The sequence below is a fragment of the Toxorhynchites rutilus genome, chromosome 2, assembly GCF_029784135.1.
Source record: "Toxorhynchites rutilus septentrionalis strain SRP chromosome 2, ASM2978413v1, whole genome shotgun sequence".
In the NCBI taxonomy this organism is placed as follows: Eukaryota; Metazoa; Arthropoda; class Insecta; order Diptera; family Culicidae; genus Toxorhynchites; species Toxorhynchites rutilus.
The window spans coordinates 29,214,555-29,234,579 of NC_073745.1; the positions used below are offsets into that span (position 1 = coordinate 29,214,555).

General features: G+C 38.2%; 1 protein-coding gene, 1 long non-coding RNA gene and 1 pseudogene across 3 annotated transcripts; all 3 read left to right on the plus strand.

Moving 5' to 3' along the window:
* Positions 1-2,864: 2,864 nt before the first annotated feature.
* On the plus strand, positions 2,865-5,605 carry LOC129768320 (putative tRNA pseudouridine synthase Pus10). Its single transcript, XM_055769881.1, has 3 exons — positions 2,865-3,093; positions 3,151-4,065; positions 4,130-5,605. The coding sequence occupies exons 1-3, from the start codon at positions 2,971-2,973 to the stop codon at positions 4,565-4,567; spliced, it is 1,476 nt and encodes a 491-aa protein (XP_055625856.1). The 5' UTR covers positions 2,865-2,970; the 3' UTR covers positions 4,568-5,605.
* A 2,333-nt stretch (positions 5,606-7,938) lies between these two features.
* LOC129765624 (uncharacterized) lies at positions 7,939-9,765 on the plus strand (annotated as a pseudogene).
* A 3,724-nt stretch (positions 9,766-13,489) lies between these two features.
* LOC129771318 (uncharacterized) lies at positions 13,490-14,502 on the plus strand. 2 transcript variants are annotated; one of them, XR_008742339.1, is made up of 3 exons: positions 13,490-14,049; positions 14,092-14,184; positions 14,241-14,502. It is a non-coding gene; the product is annotated as an uncharacterized LOC129771318 (long non-coding RNA). The 2 variants fall into 2 exon arrangements; XR_008742338.1 differs by having other exon boundaries at positions 14,111-14,184.
* The last annotated feature ends 5,523 nt before the right edge of the window (positions 14,503-20,025 follow it).

The window sequence follows — 20,025 nt, forward strand, 5'->3', positions numbered from 1 at the left end:
AGATGAAAGTTACCGAAGTGGAACGAGATATGATGAAAATCCCCCTCTATGATCCTAGACGAGATGCCTCCTGTGCTATGTATGGATGAAATAAACAAAAAAAAATCTCCCCAATGTAATATAAAATAATGTCCAATACCGAACACAATTATCAATTTTTCTCATCAGTAAAAACATGTTACTTTAATATAGAGAAAACATATTTGAAATAAAAAAGTTAATTTTCATTTATAATGTTTACTTTCTGTGTGTTTATTCAACCCAGTGCGGATTTTAATTGGACTAACAACAACTAATACTAAATGTGGAGCATATAGGAAATCACTTATATTAATATTATTATTGCTTCACTTTTCTAATTTTTCTCGCCACATACACTTTTCTTAGGTGAAAATGAACACAACAAAACAGACAGCTTAAGTCGAACGACCCATTCTCGAGCGGGAACACACCTTGGCTTTTATTTATGAAAATTGAAATAAATCGTTTCATATTTCAAGTCACTTTTAACACAACTGCTACCATATACAATTTTACACTTACTTCTTCTTCTTCTCCAATGGCACTAACGTTCCTAGAGGAACTTCGCCGTCTCAACGTAGTATTACTTGCGTCATTTTTATTAGTACTTAGTTGAGATTTCTATGCCAAATAACACGCCTTAAATGCATTCTGAGTGGCAAGCTCTAGAATACGCGTGATCACAGTGCAAGTCGGATTTTACACTTACACTTGTGCTAAATTCTTCGCAATACACAATCGGTCATTGATATGAAATTTCACGAAGCAACCAACATCAAAGTTCCAAATTTAAATTTCATTTGCTACAATTAATCGTATCACTCACTTGCATTACTTGCAACATAAAAATGCTCCCGCTTTGCAATTCCGATTTCCCCCGGGCAGCTTGGTTTTGATGTCTCTTTTAGGGAACACATTTCGGTAGGAACAAAAGCTCCCCCTACTTTTATGTATTTGCAATCCATCATGAAATGACTGAGCAATAAGCGTTTGAAATTGGACAATTTTCACTATGTGCTCGATTTTCGATTTTCAATTTGTACCCCAATATGTTCCCGAAGGACGTAAACCTACGTCAGAATTCGGAAGTACAACATACAAGTTGAAAAGGTATGTTTCCTGCATGTGAGGACTACCATGGAATGCCCGGAAGTAAAATATACGTGATTTATTTCTGAGCTTTTTTTACATTAGCATCACTTTCTTAGTTCAAAAACAAAATCCAGATGTCTCAGCGATTGTTTAGGTTTTGCGTTAGATCGCCAATTGAAGAATTTACGTTAGATTTACAACCAGATGACGCAGCGTGTAGAAAGATGATGTTTGGTTTTTTGGTATGAAATTCGTTTGATTCTTTTTTAGAAAAAGTAAAAATTTAAAGTTTAAAACTATAGTAGTGAGGCTGTGACGTGTTAGCTTTGCAAGTATCATGGGACGGTATAATAAATTTGTCTAAATAAGTTTATTTCTATTGTATTTTAGCTTAATGTATATATTTATTCATTGCAGCGTCAAGATAATCCAATTAGGTTTTCTTTCTATTCAAAACCTACAGGAAGTTGTGGTTCGGCAATTCGGATTTTAGCTTCCTCAAGCTTTCTGTAGCTCTCCGATACCTGTTGCCGCAGTGCTTGAATTAGGCTATCAGAACTGGCCGAATCACTAGGTTTCCGTCAGAGATGTTGATGGTCCTGCTCCCAATTCCTTTTGACGGAATATCCCTCTCGGGATAGTCATTATTATTATTCGTATCAGTTTTCGACGATATTGTACATCCAAGCCTTCAATATGCATGAAACAATCTGGACTGAAATAAAGCGAGCAAATGTACATGTTTTTAGTATTGCTGTTAAGGTCCTGTTCGAAAAATCGAAGCCATTTTTTTATCCAAATGGTCACATCCCTCGGGAATCGATGAAATGATAATTTGTGGAATATGTTTTCATAATTCGACTCGAGCCCGGGCATCGATGACCGAATGCTCACTCATCCGGGTTCCATACCTAGAGCTATAGAGTCGTCTGAAAATGGAAATATTTTATATATATACCGTCGCAGTCGAGTCGTCGTACAAAGACCAGTTTCAAAAAGCAGCACAGAAACAATACATCCAGGGTACTAATTCCGAACGTTAACGTTAATGGTTCACTAACTCCTCTGTTTCACGTATTGTTGAAAAAAAAAGTAGCAAAACACGTAACATTTGCAACAAAAAAACTGTTATGAATTGCTTTGCGATCGGTACTTTTCGTCAAAGTTAAAATGTCATAGTTGAGAGTGTATAAGTGAATCGTGTCGCTACGCACTTCGAGTCCTGGTTACCTTGACATATACATACCCTGGGTCATTATAAACGGACATAATTAATTAAAAATGGATCATAAAAGGCGACATGCCACTATAAATGAAATCAGTATATTCGACTTTTTTTACAAAAAAAATTTAAATGAAACCAAAATTCGTTGTATTATTACGTCATAATAAGCAATTGAATAGAGGGAATCAGAATAAACGGATTCTACTGTATATAGCCAATGTTATTTGAAACTTCTCGACCGTTAAGCAGGAGATATATTCAAAACGTTAACGAATTGGTGCTCTAATCCTCTGCAAATCAGGTTTTTCGTGCCTCACTTGATAAGAAATGATAAATTTAGAGTTTGTTCGTGATATGTGATGATATTTGTGTGTGGTACATAACATGCTAGTACTGTATAATTAATTTCTAACCCCAATCATCAACTGTTTTTTCTGAGTGTAGTATTTATCAGGAGTTGTATTCTGATTTTAAAAAGTGTAGCAGTTTTTTTTCTCATTTTTTGAGCGCACATGTATGTTGACGTTTCAAATAAACAAACTCGAATTCGAACCAAAACAAATACCGGCGTGTTAATTTCCCTGTCACTTCAGCAATAAATATCTAAAGTATCTCAAGTGATTGAAACAAACATGATTGAAGAATTGGAAGTTTATAACTACCTTCGATCGGTGGATTGCTGTCGTGTATGTTGCTTGCGCTTCCTGAATGGAAGAGCAGATGATTTCATCAATATTGAAGATGCTCTCGAAAAAGTATTCATGGTGTTTAAAATTCCTTTTCCAGTAAAGCAATGATAATCTTCATTTCAGAGGAACATATCATCTAGTAGCGATGGTCAAGGCAGTCCGCCGAAAAAGGTCCGCGAAAATACCTGTGTCGCCTGTTTAGGTCTATTCGAATCCGAGCTGTTGGAAAATCTGCTAACGGAGATATGCTCCAGTGCGTCTTTCAAGGAGTACGACTGTCAGGCTTTCTCCAGCTCGATTTCGCTTCCCCTAGTTCTTCACCTGCGGCAGCTGTCGCTTTGGATTGATCTACTGGAGCGGTTCCCAAATAGATACGATAACAGCTCATCGCCGCCGGATGTTACCGTGAAGGATGCTTTTAAGATGATCCTGAATCGAAAGCTGGAGGAGAAATTGAAGAGGCCATTTTCCACCAACGGAGTCATGGTCAATGTTTTTTTCAAGTATGCCGACGAAGAGCGAGAACTGTTGTTGCTTGAGAAGGTAAAGCCGGAAGTATTCGTCGATCGCAAGGCGAAGAAACACTGTCGGAAGGAATTCTTAACCAGAAACGCATTCGAGAAGCATTTCACACCGAGTAATCTCAGTTTAAAATTGTATCGAGAGCACATTTCAGTTCCTCCTGCTGTAAACGATGATAAGCTAGAGTTGGAGATGGTGAATTTTACGGGACCAACGATATTTCTTGCCGGAAGGTATAATAAAATATCTAGGGAGCTTAGCCAAACGCCTTGGGTAATTGACGGGAAGCGAAAAATGGAGAATAGTGTACAGGAAATCATGGCTTCAGTTGTGGCGCCTTACTTCCGTGTTCCGGATGATAGTTTAATTTTTTCATCGAGTGGAAGGGAAGACGTGGACGTTCGTTGTCTTGGCGAAGGGCGACCCTTCGTGCTGGAAATTCCTAACACATATAAGGATTATCTACAAGAATCAGTAGCCGCTGAGATGGAGATGGCTATCGAGAGGTCTAAAAAGGTGAAGGAATAGGATGAAATTATTCACAAAATTGCTCAAATTTCATTTTGTTATATTTTTACAGATATCCGTCAGAGACCTGCAGCTGGTCAGTCGCGAAGAATTGGTACACATCAAACATGGCGAGATGGATAAGCGAAAGTTTTACCGGGCTTTGTGTGTAATTGAGAAACCCGTAACGGTAGCGGTGCTGCAAGCACTCAACGTTGAGGAACCGTTTGAGATTGAACAGTGGACTCCGCTGAGAGTCCTTCACCGAAGACCATTACTCTCTCGCCCGAGGACTGTATATAGCGTGAAGGCGTCCGCTTGCCGGAGCAACGAACGAGTGTTGATTGTAGATATTGTGACGCAGGCTGGAACCTATATTAAGGAACTGGTACACAGTGATTTCGGACGGACCAAGCCAAGCCTCCGAAGCATCATTGGGCAACCGATTGATATTCATGCGCTGGATGTTATGGCTATCGATTTGGATTGGCCCAAGAAGCTGAGAAGGTGAATTCTTATGATAGAGATTGTTAAATAAACTATACGGTTACATTGATCGTTATTTATTTATCGAATTTTATATTATATTGCATGTTGTCCAATCGATTCATGTTTTTATCGTGTAGGTCTCACTAATAACAATTTGTGTAATTGTGGTCCAGGATGTCATAATATCGAGTATGTTGTTTGGTTAAGTAAAAATGCAATAAATGAATTTAAATGGCTGCTGATTTAGAGGATCGAAAGTGTATACCCACGTAAATCAGATTATGATAGCTTGGGTAGTCGCGATCTTACAGGGCTATAAAGTTATTACAAACAATGTTCCGGACAACGTGGTAAGGAAGGAGATAATGCTATTTTTATCTATAATATATTTTTGTAGTCATTGATTGATTTTACTCAGTCTCATATTTATGTAGGTCTTAACTTGTTGGCGCACCGAAATAATTTATTCTCCGTTTTTATAAATCCTTTGTATTTTTCACTTGGATGAAGAATTATAAAATTCCTATAGGAAATAATATATGTAGTTCGATTATGTTCTCTTCTTATACAATTGAAACTCACGTTTACTATTTCCACCCGATCAGTAAAGCTGATGAATGTTTTCTCGGGGTGCCAACTACGTTGAAGTTGCGAATTCAGATTATCGGTTACAAATTCCTAGATTAATCTACTAGATTTAGAATATTTTTAAGTTAGGTATAATTTTTACTAGATTTAGGCAAAATATTACCTTTTGACGAATATAACTAATGATAGCAATTAGATCGCTGCCAGTCGAGTAAAGGCGCGCTCTGATAACATAACTATTTAGATTTGTGTTGAAAAATGATACATGATGACTCTTTGTCTTCTTCTGCATGATTGCATAAACAGAAGAAAAGGGTAGTAATGGCTTTCATGGTATTTTTGTGTACATTTTTGAACAGAATGCGGTACCGAATTCTACCACGTTATGTCATCTAACCCGTTTAAAGGATACAAGTACATACATGAAACGGTTTTTTCAGAGCATCCATTTAATATATCAAACGAGAATAAATACAGATTTTGAACAATGAAAAACTCAATTTAAATGTAATTACTACACACAATCACAGTCCTATGTCATGATCCCTTCCGTGCCCCTAGGCTCAGACCCATCAACTTTTGTTGTGTTCATTTTCATCCAAGGAAAGACTATACGGCGAAAAAAATTGGAAAAGTGAAGAATTATTAGAAAAAGTGATTTCCCATATGCTCTAAGTATAGTATTAGTATTAGTCCCATTAAAATTCACAATGGGTTGAATAAACACTCAGAACGTAAAAGTTATAAAAGAAAATTACCTTTTCCATTTCAAATATGTTTTCTCTATATTAAAGTAGCATGTTTTAACTGATGAGAAAAATTGATAATTGTGTTCGGTATTGGTAATTATCTTATATTACATTGGTGAGTTTTTTTCTTTATTTCATTCATACATAACATAGGAGACATCTCGTTTCTCTTCGGTATTTTTTATCTGATACTCACCATCCAACGACTGTTTACCATCCTTCTGTCATCATCACTCGGTAAACACTGGTGGAGTGAACAAACAATACCTAACAACCAAACAAAACGGCACTTTTCAGGGCTACCAAATCATTATCAAAGAGTTTAACGATTTAATTCTTCAAACATATCCAAAATCAACAGCTAGCCTAACGAAACCCTACGTCAACTATGCGGTCGTGTCTCGGACACAACCCTCCTGTGACTTTTTTATCCCATTTATTTATTTGTTAGGCTCATTAGCATTTTATATGTAACAGAGCCGGGTTTCAATCGTGTACATGTACATATGTTTATGTTGCTATACATTGTAAATTACACACTAGTAGTAGCCATTTAGGCGTTAGGTTTTCTGTTCCATTACATTATGGTAAATTACACAGTAGTAGCCATTCAGGCGTAAGGGTATTCTTTCTGTTCTTCCATTGTTCAGCAGACCGGACAGCGGAGACAGTTGATATTGATCATTGTTGGGTTATTAATAGAACAGCAGCCCGACGTTTCTTGCAGAGCAGAACAGTTGTATGGATGAATCGATCTTTGTTCCACCGTGTATCGATCTCCATCGCTGATGATGGTTGCGTGGACGTAGTTATCCTCCCCCTTATTTTACGCGGCGAGTGACGTGAGATAGCAAAGTTCCTCACTTCATTGTGGAAGCTACATTACTTTTCAACTTCTTTTTGATACCCGAGTCGATAACATATGAGGACACAACTTCAAATCCCACCTAGTGACAAACTATAGTCACGCCATTCGCCTGCAGGAATGCAGTGACTTGAGCCATCTCACCTCATTCGCCGCGCGAAATAAAGGGGTCTATAACAGCACAAAGATGGTCAATTGAGGACCGTGAGTTTGAACTCACGATCTATCGCTTAGTAAGCGAACGCGTAACCAAGTGGTTTTGAAGACCTCCATTTTGTTTTGGTTTGCGTCCCTGATATTTTTTTTGCTCAAAACTATAAAATACAGGATACCTGGGGAGTGCGGTGAGGACACCCCAACTAACAATTCCCCATCAGTGTGACGTTTTGATAATAGTTTTGTTCTGCGCTATGTTTGATAATGCCTGAACTATTTGCAATCAAAATGTCTATTCAAACCTTGTTCACGCAAATTAGGAGAAATTATTAAGCTGTTGCCTATATTGTTCGTTAAATGCAAATTAAAAACGATTATCCAACTCCATTGTGTAGCGGAAACGTTTACTCGATCATATTTGGATTCGTTTAGCTCAAATCAGATGATCGTTGTCTGATTTCATTAGTTTTATGAGGTCGATAGAAATTATACGTTACGTTTATTCGACCTGACACAAATGCGAACCAGCAACCAGCAACGTTCACAAAAATTCTATAAATAGAATTCTGTTTTAGCATCTTGACATACGCTTGTTAGAGTCTGTTAAAGCTACCAGATAAAATTTGTTCAGCTTTTGATGAGCTATAAAAAAAAAGTTAAATAAAGTGGCCGATTGCTTTACTCTTATTCAATCAGCCCTTCCCTTTGCCATTTGCTATGAATCTCATTCGCATGTATTTTGCTGTGAAAATAGGAATTAGAATTATTTTATACAACACACATACCTTCTTCACTGCCGAGATTCAAACCCATGACATTTGCATCGATAATCCTCCATCGAACCATTTGCTCCGTTAGACCACTTAAACGTTCAATCTAAATCTCTCCTACTACTACAGCAGGGCATTCGCAACGGAATCATTGGTTAACGCAGCTGTATAAATAACGGAGTCGAACACGAGCCTCGAAAACGCTTGCAGCTTGCTTATTTCAGTAGTACGTCATGTGTTGTACAAAAACTGCTTTACAGTTGAAGACACGTTATGAGATATCATCTGGGTACACTGCTCCACGGTACTCGGAATACTGCACACAAACCGTCAAAATCGTTTTTGTTTACAATCTGCTACCAAAGTGGTTCTCTCCGTTTTTCTTGTCCGTGTTAATACGTGTAAAAATGAACAAAGGTAACTGTTTATAATAAATTCAATAGTATTGCCCAATCTTATCAAATTCATTTTAGGAGATTACTTCAACGTTGTGCAAACATTAGAGGCAGGGACTCCGATGCTGTCGGTGGTTCCGCATCAATGGATAGAAGGGAAGTTTCTGTTATGGCCTGGGAAGAATGCTAGCGTTATATGTAAAGATGTTTCTTCGAAACCTACTGCTTCTTGGACAAAAATTCCCTGTATAGTTAAGAGGAAGTACATTCCAACATACGCTGAAGCGGAACAGGAGGCCGCTGATTTATCGGGAATGTCCACAGATGTATCAGACTACATACCGAAGATAAAACATGCAAAAAACGCCAAGACTGTTGCATCCAGAAAGAGTTATGATTTTAATCACCTCATGGGTAAATGTATGTGTCTCTTTACATAAAAAAATGTGTTGCAGAGCTTATTTTATCTGTGTTTTTTCACAATTCAGCCGGCTCATGCTCTCCATATTTTCATCAAGATGCATCCACACAAAATCAACTAAATCCTCCAGCTGCTGTCTCAGCCATTAGACAGGCTTCGCCTCCAATCTGAACCTACAAAACCGCCGCAGGACTTTCAAGAAGAAGTGAACCGACGATCTTCTCAACAATATCAACAACCTCAGCCAATCTTCGAAGTTATCAATCAAGATAACCTTTTGCAGCAGAGCGCAATGGAAGACAACCTTATTTCCGGAGGATACGTGCTGAATATTGAGCAGGTATGGGAGTGCCAAAATACCGATTGATCATTAGTGAAACTTTTTGCTTTAATTTTTAGCCTGTGATTAATGACGATATAATCGTACAGCAGATTTCAAAAAAAATTGAAGACGAATGCATGAAAACTAAAAACGAAATGATCAGTACGTTTGAATCTATGCTGGCGAAGACTGTAGCCGCATTGAAAAGCGATTTTGATATGAAATTGGCAGCCGCGTTCCGTCTTCGAGAGAACCAGGATAGAGTATGTCATGAAACGAAATTGGCGAAACCTTTATCAACAATTTTGTAAGTGTAACGTGTATCAAATTTACTTAAAATATTTTTTAATTTATGTAATTTCAAGGTCATCTTCATGCAAAAAATCATTGGTCATACTGGAGACAACTGTAATGGATATAACACATGTTACTCTTTGATTGACCAATTCTTCGACCGCAAGATCATGTTGCATTGCTCGTGGAGTGGGGGTAGCAAGAGCGATACCCCTAAATTTGCAATAAAAGAATGCAAAAACATCCTGAACGTATTTTTTAGAATTGTTCATAATGTGAATCCCAACTTTTCTAAAAAATTGCTGGAGGATTTTTTTAAACAAGTTTTGCGGAATTCGAAAGCACGGAGTCAAGCAAAAGGCTTGCGTCAGTCATCGATCCATCGCCGTGGCAAGCGGTTGGCGGAAAGGTCCATTAAAAGTAAGATGACTTTGCTTTTACAACTTGTGTCTATAATAATTTATTGAATACTTTTTAGGTTCAAGCGATCTTGATAAATCCAGCCTATCAGAAGGCCATTATCCTAGTACAAATAGAACAAAAGAAGAAAACGTCGAACAGGAATCTGGGAACGTGAAATATGAAGATGATGGAGACACTGATGACAACAATTATGGTGACGATGAAAATGACGGCAACGATGATAGTGAAGTTGACTGATGACAAGATGACAAGGATATCGCTTCTCGGCATAAAGGCTAAGATCAAAGAAAAGATGACAAGGATGAAAATAAAGAATATAACGCTGCACGTTACGAACTGCCTAGGTATTTTATTTCTTTCCATAATTTACATATTATTTGAAGCGCTTTTTTTATTTATCGTACATATATATAACTGTTTTTCCTTGTTTTATGTAATAAAAATGTTTGCAGACTGTCTCACGAAAAAGTATATGAATGTAATAAGATTGTGATTTTTGATATATTTCATGATATTATCCTGCACAAATTGTATGGAGAAGTGGAAGTAATACAATGGTGTTTTGTGTGTAAAGAACCGCTACGAATTTGCAAGTAATATCGTTTATGTTATATGTTTTACCTGATTTCAAAAATAATTTTACTAGAAAAATATACAAATATGATGAACGAATGGGGAGCTCGAAAAAGTTGGAGTAGTTCTGTACGGGACAGCCATGCAAAGTAATACCACCGTTACAATCAGTCGTAGCATCTATCATTTTTACAATCTCTAAATTTTTCGTTAAGAACCAAGCATCTTTAAATGAATTGCTAATCATAAATTCGTTTTTAATTTCACAGCGAACATAAGATCCTCGTCTGATTATTTTCGGACATTTTGTCTCCTCTCTCGTGTATCGCGTTCCTCTCGAGCATCCTGTTTACAACTTGCTCTAAACAATTGTTACCCTGCCGGACGAGGTTTTTGATTTGGAATAAGTAGCTTTCGAATGGGTATGCTGATATAGTATATAAGGAACCAAATTGGTTCACATCTCCAACAATATGTTCTAGATTGTGAATGTTGCTGGTTATGTACTGTTCTCCATAAATTCTAATGAATTCCTCAATAAATTTTTCAAAAAGAGCTTGTGCCAAAGGTCGAAGAGCTACATGAATATCAGTAGAACAAATTGTTACTGCCGTAAATAAAAGTAAGAAATGATTATATAATGTTTCATCCAACACATCCTTTAACACTACAATCCCTAGATAGTTCAGAAATGTGCGCCACTCTGTGCCTTTCCAAAAAGATAGGCAATCGGTACCTCGCATTTTGCGATGGATTTCTTTCGGTAATTTTATGCTTTCTATTGCAGCTGACAACCGTTGTATATGATGACTACTGAATTTTCCTGTATAACCTAGATTACCCACTTGCCATCCTGTTAATAAGCGTTTCATGACTCCTAACTCTAATAGATGCAATGGATCGGCAACCACGAAATCCTTGATCATATCGAGGCCTGGAATTCTTTGTAAAGGTGATTCCTGAGTGGTGTGATGCTTCCCATAACCTTTCCTACGGAATATCGCATCAGTGCGCAATGGACAATGGAGAGAAGGAAACACTACCGTGCGAGACAAATAAGAATACTCTCCATTTATTGTACACTTCAGGCATCCATCTTTTCCGTTGAAGTTCACGACTCCCGAAAATGAAGAGTTCAATATCAGTTGTGCAGTACATTCTTCATACACAGGACATTATTTCATGGGTTAGCGTGATTATATAGCCCATACATAATTTAAGATAATTACTTTATTCACCTTTGACGAAAGCTCGCGCTGGAGAATCGCAGATGAAGCATCTCAATTTTATGCTGATAGTGTGATCATTAACGACAATGCCATTTTCTAGACAAGGAATGATTTCATCTACGAAAGGTGTTAGGAACTCGTTGACGTCTGTAGGTTTGCTCTTCCCATAGAATATTCCTATTGGCAATGCTTGCAAGTAAGGAAATTCATGAACGTTGCATAAAATTGGCCAAAGTTGAAACTTAGAGCTTTTATGTACGGGTAAACCATCAATGTTAATATTGATACTAATCATAATATCAGTAGATAAATTTTTGAACCATTTCTCCAAACATGCTTTAAATCCGTGATGCCAATATTTACCACCCCCTATCGGTATGCACAGTTTACCGGTACTTTGTGGAGTTTCAAGAAGGGTTCTTGGATCCAAAGGCAGGTTGTCGTCATGGTATTGTTGTTTGATCAATATAAGTAAATCTTTTAAAGCATGATGAGTTATATTATGACGAAGCGCCCACATTCGTAGGGCTTCATCTGAATTACTGCTGTGCTGAGGATTATGAAAGTCACTTAAATCTTTAGACGATTCGTTTGGTGGTTCACAAAATGTTTCGTTCGTTGTTCGTTGTTTATGTTTGTTGTCATCATTAGATACTTCAGAGACGAGGTTAATGCAAATATCATTAATACTTGCTGGTGTATTCTTGTCTAGAATAGATATATAAATTTATAATTTGAAACATGTATTCAAGTTTCGTCAATGTATGCTTGTGTTCAATGAATTATACATACGTGTTTCAACATTTTGCCGAATGGAAGAATTTTCTGGTACTGAATCGGAATCTGAGCCATAATTGCTGTTTCCCGAGTAAGTTTGGGAATATAAATGCCTTAGAGTGTTTTCATATTGCTTACGTGTTTTTATCAATTTTCGGTGATACGCTCCACTTTTTTTATACTTTTTATATATTTTATCCATATCGAGGTAAACAAATAGCAGAACAGCGCGAGTAATGAACGTCTTTATACCGTGGGCAAACAGCGAAACAGAAGCAAAATTTTCAGCAAATCTTGACAGAACATTAAAAAACTGTAAAACGTTTATTAAGCATTTGTTAAGTATTCCAATGAGCAAAATGTAAATAGTTGAGTAAAAGCTATATTTCAGAATAAAAATTTCGTTTGTTCAGCTCTTTTCGTGAGTTGTTGAACAAAAACTTTATTTTGGCCTGAACAATCTTTTATGCAATGTATAGTTCAGCATATCGTTTTATTAAGCACTCTTTACTATTGTTCGATCATAATTCAACTGACTAGTTTAATTGCAGCTAGCGATTGTTTGTTGGGACAAGTTTCCTCACGTACTCCTTCCGCTTCCTTGATGTGGACTTCCGCCGGTATCGTCCAGCGGATCCGTAGAAGGCGCGATGGTGACGGCGCTGCCTTTTTCTTGAAGTGACTTATGTGCCGGGTTTTGTCAACTATCAATTCCCCTGATAGTCCCTTAATAGCACGGTATATCTACCTGTTGTATTCTCTTTGTTGCTCGTTACAGTACACTGAAACAATTCAGTTTTTATTGTCACAAAGACTCCACGTTATACAAAAAACTTACAATCAAAACGGGCGAACAACAGGCAGAATGGTCAGAATGGTTCTGCGAAGTCGGACAGTACTTAGTAAAATGGTCGAAGAACATTGTAGTCCTCGACTATACCGCAGGTTATCTCGCGATTCAGAGCTCGAGCTCAGCCGAAGACAATTTCCCCAAAGCTTCCCCATGTGTGCATCTTGCTTCGACCAACTATCCTTGAATACAACCTTCTCGTTCCCCTCCCCAAACTCGAGGCCTCGAAAGTAAGCGCTGCGCGAACGGACACTCATTGGCCGAAAAACCTGATCCCTCTAAGAGCGAACTTTGACGATTGAGCTTCCTCCATGCTCAAGGGAGGTGGTATGGGAAGTTGTAACAGGTGTACATTTGTGTATTGTAGTGTTTCACATTTCTTGTAAATATTCTGTTAAGTGTAATGTAATTATTTTCAATGTTGTACATACACTTACTTTCTAGTTAATTTATTTATATATTTATTCACCCACTTTTGGTAGATTTATTTATTTCATTTATTTATTTATTTATTTATTATTTATTTATTTATTTATTTATTTATTTGTTGGAGGAATTATTATGTTAATATAATTAAAATATTTAAATCACACTTGCCAAACTTCTGCTGAAACATAAGTACTCAGTACAAATGAAACAGACTTTTTCCCGTCGATCATTGCACACGACGATGTTCATAACTTGCATGAAATCGTTGTGCTGTTGTACGCAACACAACATCTAAGAGCGAGGCAAAGCTCATGTTCCGCCACACCAATACAAGAGCGAGTGGCTTAAGCGACGCTAGCTTGAGTGGTCACTCATGCGCGAGGAAAATAAAGAAGCCAGGTTTCGTGGAAGAATCGCGAGAATTAGCTGACTCAACCTTGAAACAAAGAGCGGACAATTATGACTTGTTTAGCTGTAGGACTGGGGGTCTGGGGAAATTCGCGGTTCAAAAAGAACCTTATTGGCTTCGGCAAATATTGTTCTCCTGGAGGAAAGGGTTAATTGTTTGAAGCAACCGTCATACTTTTTGCTCGTTCACTTTGACCCAATCTGTGGAAGAGGCAGGAGTGCGATTTTGAAATCGCGTCGCGGTGTGTTTTTGAAGTAGGTTTCTGTGTTAAACGGTTTCTTTAAAATGTGTAATAGTTGTTGCTTTTTTGTATAGGGAAAATTAACGAAGAAATTCAAATTTACCAAGGTTTCGTTAAGTGTCTGTGCTTTGAAATAAAGCTCCAAAAGGTAAAAAAATCAGCTTTACTTTGAAACTATAAAGCCAAACTTATAGCGTCGAACAGCCGTTCGACGGCGGTTTATTTAGGGTTGATTTCCTGAGAACCAACACATCCTTCGAGGCTCGGCACACCGCAGAGGACAACGTGACGCACTGCTGACCCCACGATCTGGAGTCAAAGTTCCCGACAAAGCCATTTCCGTCGGAAGGGAGTGCTACGCTATAACAGCACTCCGGGCAGAGCCAGTTTGAATTCAAACCGTGAGTACCCTAACCCGTTATAACATGCGCATGTGGGTGGGTATTTCTTATTGAACGGTAAATGATGATGCAGTGACCACCGAGAAAAAGAAGACGTTTAGGAAGAATAAACAATACGGTTAAATTCATGGAGACGCACGAGGGACACATTAGGGTAGACATTAGGATTGGGAAAGTATTGTGTTAAATAGTTAGGAATAAATGTTTATATGAGATATATGTATTTGGGTTAATTTTTTTTTGGAGAAACCGTTTTGCGTCTCGTATCGGGTATACTATAATTGTTGAATTTACATGTTTGGATTTACGTTGGAGTTTCACTTTTGCGCCTGAAGCGAGAGGTGATAAGTGGACAGCAAGGTAGTTGATTGTTTTCTTTTTCCCGGGTAGATCTGCGGATTTCCTCCAGATCTCTTTGGTGGCGGCCAAAAAGTCATAGGAACGTTATTGGGAAACACTTGGGGAAAGAGTCACTGTTCGAGCGATTCTTCAACCATTTTCAGAGGCTAGTTATAAGACTGGTCCTTTGCCGGGCAAATCTCGCGCGAGTGGTCCTCTTAGAGGTGGCGCTTAAGCCACTCGCCTTTAAAGAATCCCCGGAACAGTGGCGAAACCGTAGCTGGGAGTTCTGCACGCTACATTTTGGCGCCCAACTCATGTCGAACCTACGCGTTTCATTTGATGTTGGCATTATTAGTCTGTGTGAATTTATTAGTTTCAATTTTATGGCAATTTTCATTGTGAATTTGTTGTATGTTATACGTTAAATACTTAAATATACTATTTATAGTTCTGTTTCGTCTTGCGAAATAGTTTTGTTCGGATAAAGCTGATATTTGAGTAACAGATTTGGGGAAACAGTGAATAATTCTGGCAGATCATTGTGTTTATTGAGTTATTGTTTTCGGAATTATTTATTAAAATTAAGTAGATTTTTGCATGTTATACTTATTAAAATACAAATAATTAATAATTTATTTTTCTAGAATATTCATAGAGTGTTGGTTCATTGAGATTTCGTTTTCTAAATTGGAAATAAGTGCATTACCAAATGCATGTTATTAGAATTATTCATATTTATTATATTTATATATTTTTTATACAATATACAATTTTACAATAATTATAGTAGTGGTGAATTATTTTTGTATTGTTGGTGTCCAGAGATTAATATTTTCTGTATCATTATAATAAAAATAAATTTGAAAATAATATAGAACATTTCAAAATGACAATGAAAATGCCGTATGCTTCGCATCTGTTGGATGATGAAGTGGATTACGAGCTTAGGTTGAGAAATTATAGTGAAGAAATAAATAAAACATTAGATGCAAAACAACGTTTACTAAGAAGATTATTCCACAAAGATTCTAAAGAGAACCGCGAGTACCGTTCACCTTTCTCAATTGAGCAAGAATTTGACCTCATTGATTCTAGAGTGAACCAAATTAGATCAGCCGCTATAAAAGGACCAGATTCTAAACTAATTTCACGTTTAAAACATTATCGTTTACGAACTGAGCGCAGCAATGCGCCCGATGATGCTTCATTGAAAATGAAACGAATGCTTCTAGAAAACATCGATGAAATAATGAACGCTTTAGGTACTAAAACCACAGTTAGTAACAATGATGAACTGGAGGATGTAAGCTCGTCAGAAAAGGATTCGCCTAGAAATAAAAATGGTACACCAAACGAAGAAGTGATACCTGCATTGGATGTATCATGTGACCAACAATCAGCTAATAGGCTAGGTGCAACGAAAAAAACAACGCGGTTGTCAGAGGAGAGCCCATCAAGAGTATTTGAGTTTCCCCCTCCGAACGTTTTTGCTCAACATAATGTCAGAGACATCGAGCCAACGAAAGAGGAATTGAAAATAAAAGTTGTCAACTTGGAAGCACAAGTTAACGAACTCAGAGACATGGTTTCAAAACTCTCTAATGTTAAACAATCACAAACTTCAATAATCCAAGCAAGGGGATTACAATTACCAACAGAACCTTCTAGATGCTTCCAACCTAGCGAACCTGTGAGGAACGGAAATCGGGAACCGGCTTCTCGATCAATTAATGAGACGAAGAATCATTCCAGACACCCTCCCACATATGGAGCAGGACCTTCGAATGATCAACGAGACACCCAAAATAACCAACCACTAAGGCAACTCCGTCTAGAGGAACCTCATGGGGAAAGCAGTGACATTGAAGATACTACGGAACCGTTTGCAATCAGGAATCAACGAAACCCCTACAGAGAAAATCATTACGATCGAAGGATAGAGAAATGGAACCTCAGCTTCTCAGGCGACACGAGATCGACAAGCTTAGAAGACTTTGTATACAAGGTAAAAATTCTGGCTAGTATGAATGGAATATCCAAAGATAATCTATTATGCCACATCCATCTGCTACTCCGAGGAGAGGCCTCTAATTGGTTTTTCACGTACTATGAACCGTTTTGGAACTGGAACGTATTCGAATCGCAAATTAGATTTCGATTTGGGAACCCTAACCAAGACCAGGGAAACCGACAACGAATTTATGATCGGAAACAACAAAAAGGGGAAACTTTCATCGCATTCGTGACTGAAATTGAGCGACTGAATAAATTACTGACCATACCACTGTCCAACCGAAGAAAGTTCGAGATCATTTGGGAGAATATGCGTCAACACTATCGTGCCAAATTGGCCTGTTTCAGCATTAACAGCCTAAATGAACTGATTCAAATGAATTACCGCATAGACGCAAATGACCCGACATTACATCCCATTGGACCGAGGTACTCAGTTCACAACATAGAAGCAAGTTCAAATGAAGACGAATCAGATCAAGAAGAAGTGAACATGATTAATAGGAGAACGCAACGGAATCAATTCAGAAGTCAAGAGGAACAATCGCATGGAGCACAACAGAACAATCGTCAAGTAACAGCCAGGGTCCCTAGTTGCTGGAATTGCCGTCATCAAGGACACTTCTGGAGAGAATGTTCCGAACCGAAGACTACATTCTGTTATGTTTGTGGTAACCCGGGAAAAATCTCTTCAACTTGCGATAAGCATCCCAGAAGAGTTGGCGAATCATCTCACAACACGGAAAACTGAAGATGGAGTGCGACAATGGGAAGTCTAGTACTCCAAATAGAAACATTCTTCCCAATCAGACGAAACCTTACGTAGACCCTTTCCTGATTTTATCAGAGATCCGTATACAAACTAGTCAGTGTCCTCAGGTAACCATAAAAATATTTGAAACACAAATAGAAGCGCTGCTTGATTCAGGCGCTAGCATTAGTGTGTTGAATTCTAAAGATATAATTGACCGGTACGGTTTTAAAATTCTCGATTGTCCAATACAAATCTGCACAGCCGATCGTACCCAATATTCATGTCTAGGTTACGTAAACCTCCCCATCACGTTTCAAAATGTCACAAAAGTGATTGCTGTCGTGATCGTTCCAGAGATTAAACGGAAACTCATTCTAGGGATTAATTTCTGGAATGCTTTCAACATCAAGCCAATGATGAAAGGAACCTACGGATTAGTAGAGGTAGCTCAGATCGACACAAAACGAGAAAATCGGTCACAACAAGATTGTATGCATTTTTATATACATCCCATCGATTCAATTCCGGTTTTGTTAAAAACTGCACCGGATGAATCACTGGACATCCCAGAATTAGACCTTCCAGAACCATCAGTAGTCACACCGGAAACAGTAGAAACAGAGCATGAATTAACGAACGGAGAAAGGCAGCGATTGGCTCAGGTGATACGAAAATTCCCTTGTACATCGGACAATATATTAGGTCGAACCACATTACTTCAGCACGAAATTATCTTGCAAGAAGACGCAAAACCGAAGCGACAGCCTGTATATCGTTGCTCGCCCTCAATCCAGATGGAAATGGATCGTGAAATAGAACGCTATAAAAAACTGGATGCAATTGAGGAATGTTCAAGCGAGTGGGCGAACCCTTTGGTTCCCGTCCGTAAAGCGAACGGCAAACTGAGAGTTTGTTTAGATTCGCGCCGAATAAACGCTCTAACGAAAAAGGATTCATATCCTATGAAGGATATGAAGGGTATTTTTCACCGCTTGGAAACAGCTAAATTTTTCTCGGTGATCGATCTCAAGGACGCTTATTTCCAAATCCCTCTAAAGGAAGAAAGTCGAGATTTTACGGCATTCAGAACATCGAAAGGATTATTTCGATTTAAAGTCTGTCCGTTTGGTCTCACGAACGCGCCGTTCACCATGTGTCGCTTGATGGACAAGGTTATTGGTTTTGACCTAGATCCTCAAGTGTTCGTCTATTTGGACGACATTGTGGTGGCCACCAAAACACTTTCGGATCATTTTCGTCTGCTAGGTGTTGTAGCAGATCGTTTGAAAAAAGCGAACCTAACAATATCTCTTGATAAATCCCGCTTTTGCCGAAAGCAGGTAAATTACCTTGGATATTTATTAACGGAAGAAGGAATAGCCATTGACAATTCACGAATTGAACCAATCCTTAACTATGCAAGGCCAAAAAGTGTTAAGGATATTCGTCGACTTTTGGGCCTAGCAGGCTTCTATCAACGATTCATTAAAAATCATAGCAGAATAGTCGCCCCCATTTCCGATTTGCTGAAGAAAGGGAAAAGCAAATTTGAGTGGACAGAAGCAGCGGAAGAGGCTTTCCAAGAACTGAAAGCGGCTCTGATATCCGCCCCTATCTTGGTCAACCCAAACTTTAATTTACCATTCCTAATCGAATCGGACGCATCTGATAATGCATTGGGCGCAGCGTTAATACAAATAGTAAATAATGAACCAAAAATAATAGCGTATTTTAGTAAAAAGCTTAGCAGTACGCAGAAAAGGTACGCTAGCGTCGAAAAAGAATGCCTCGGAGTACTACTGGCGATTCAACACTTCCGTCATTTCGTGGAGGGAACCAAATTTAAAGTAGTCACAGATGCAAAAAGTTTGTTGTGGTTGTTTACCATCGGAGTAGAGTCAGGCAATTCCAAACTTCTTAGGTGGGCATTAAAAATCCAATCTTACGATATCGAGCTCGAATATCGTAAGGGCAAGCAAAACATAACAGCAGATTGTTTATCGCGTTCAGTGGAAGCGATCACAGCAACGCTGGTCGATCCTGAATATCAGGATTTAATAAAAGCGATTACCGTTAATCCTCAAAGTCACCCAGATTTTCGAGTAGTTGGTGAACGAGTTTACAAACTTGTAAAAAACCAACAGAAAGTGGAAGATCCCCGTTTTGCTTGGAAGCTGTTGCCGCCAAAGGCCGAAAGAAAATCAATAGTTGAAAATATCCATAATAAAGCCCATCTCGGTTTCGAGAAAACATTGGCCACTGTGAGAGAAAAGCATTACTGGCCTCTGATGAATGCCGAAATAAAACAGTATTGCAAAAATTGTGCAACGTGCCAAACGAGTAAGGCCACCAACGTGAATACGACTGCTCCACTGACTACCCAAAAAAAGATAGCTGATTATCCTTGGCAATTTATAACAATGGACTATGTCGGTCCACTGCCTGCTTCGGGTAAATTCAGAAATACGTGCGTACTTGT

Coding starts and splice junctions, on each gene's coding strand:
- LOC129768320 (XM_055769881.1), top strand. CDS start 2,971: ATGATTGAAGAATTGGAAGTTTATAACTACCTTCGATCGGTGGATTGC. Junction 3,094..3,150: donor TTGAAGATGCTCTCGAAAAA/GTATTCATGGTG, acceptor TCTTCATTTCAG/AGGAACATATCATCTAGTAG. Junction 4,066..4,129: donor CTATCGAGAGGTCTAAAAAG/GTGAAGGAATAG, acceptor ATATTTTTACAG/ATATCCGTCAGAGACCTGCA.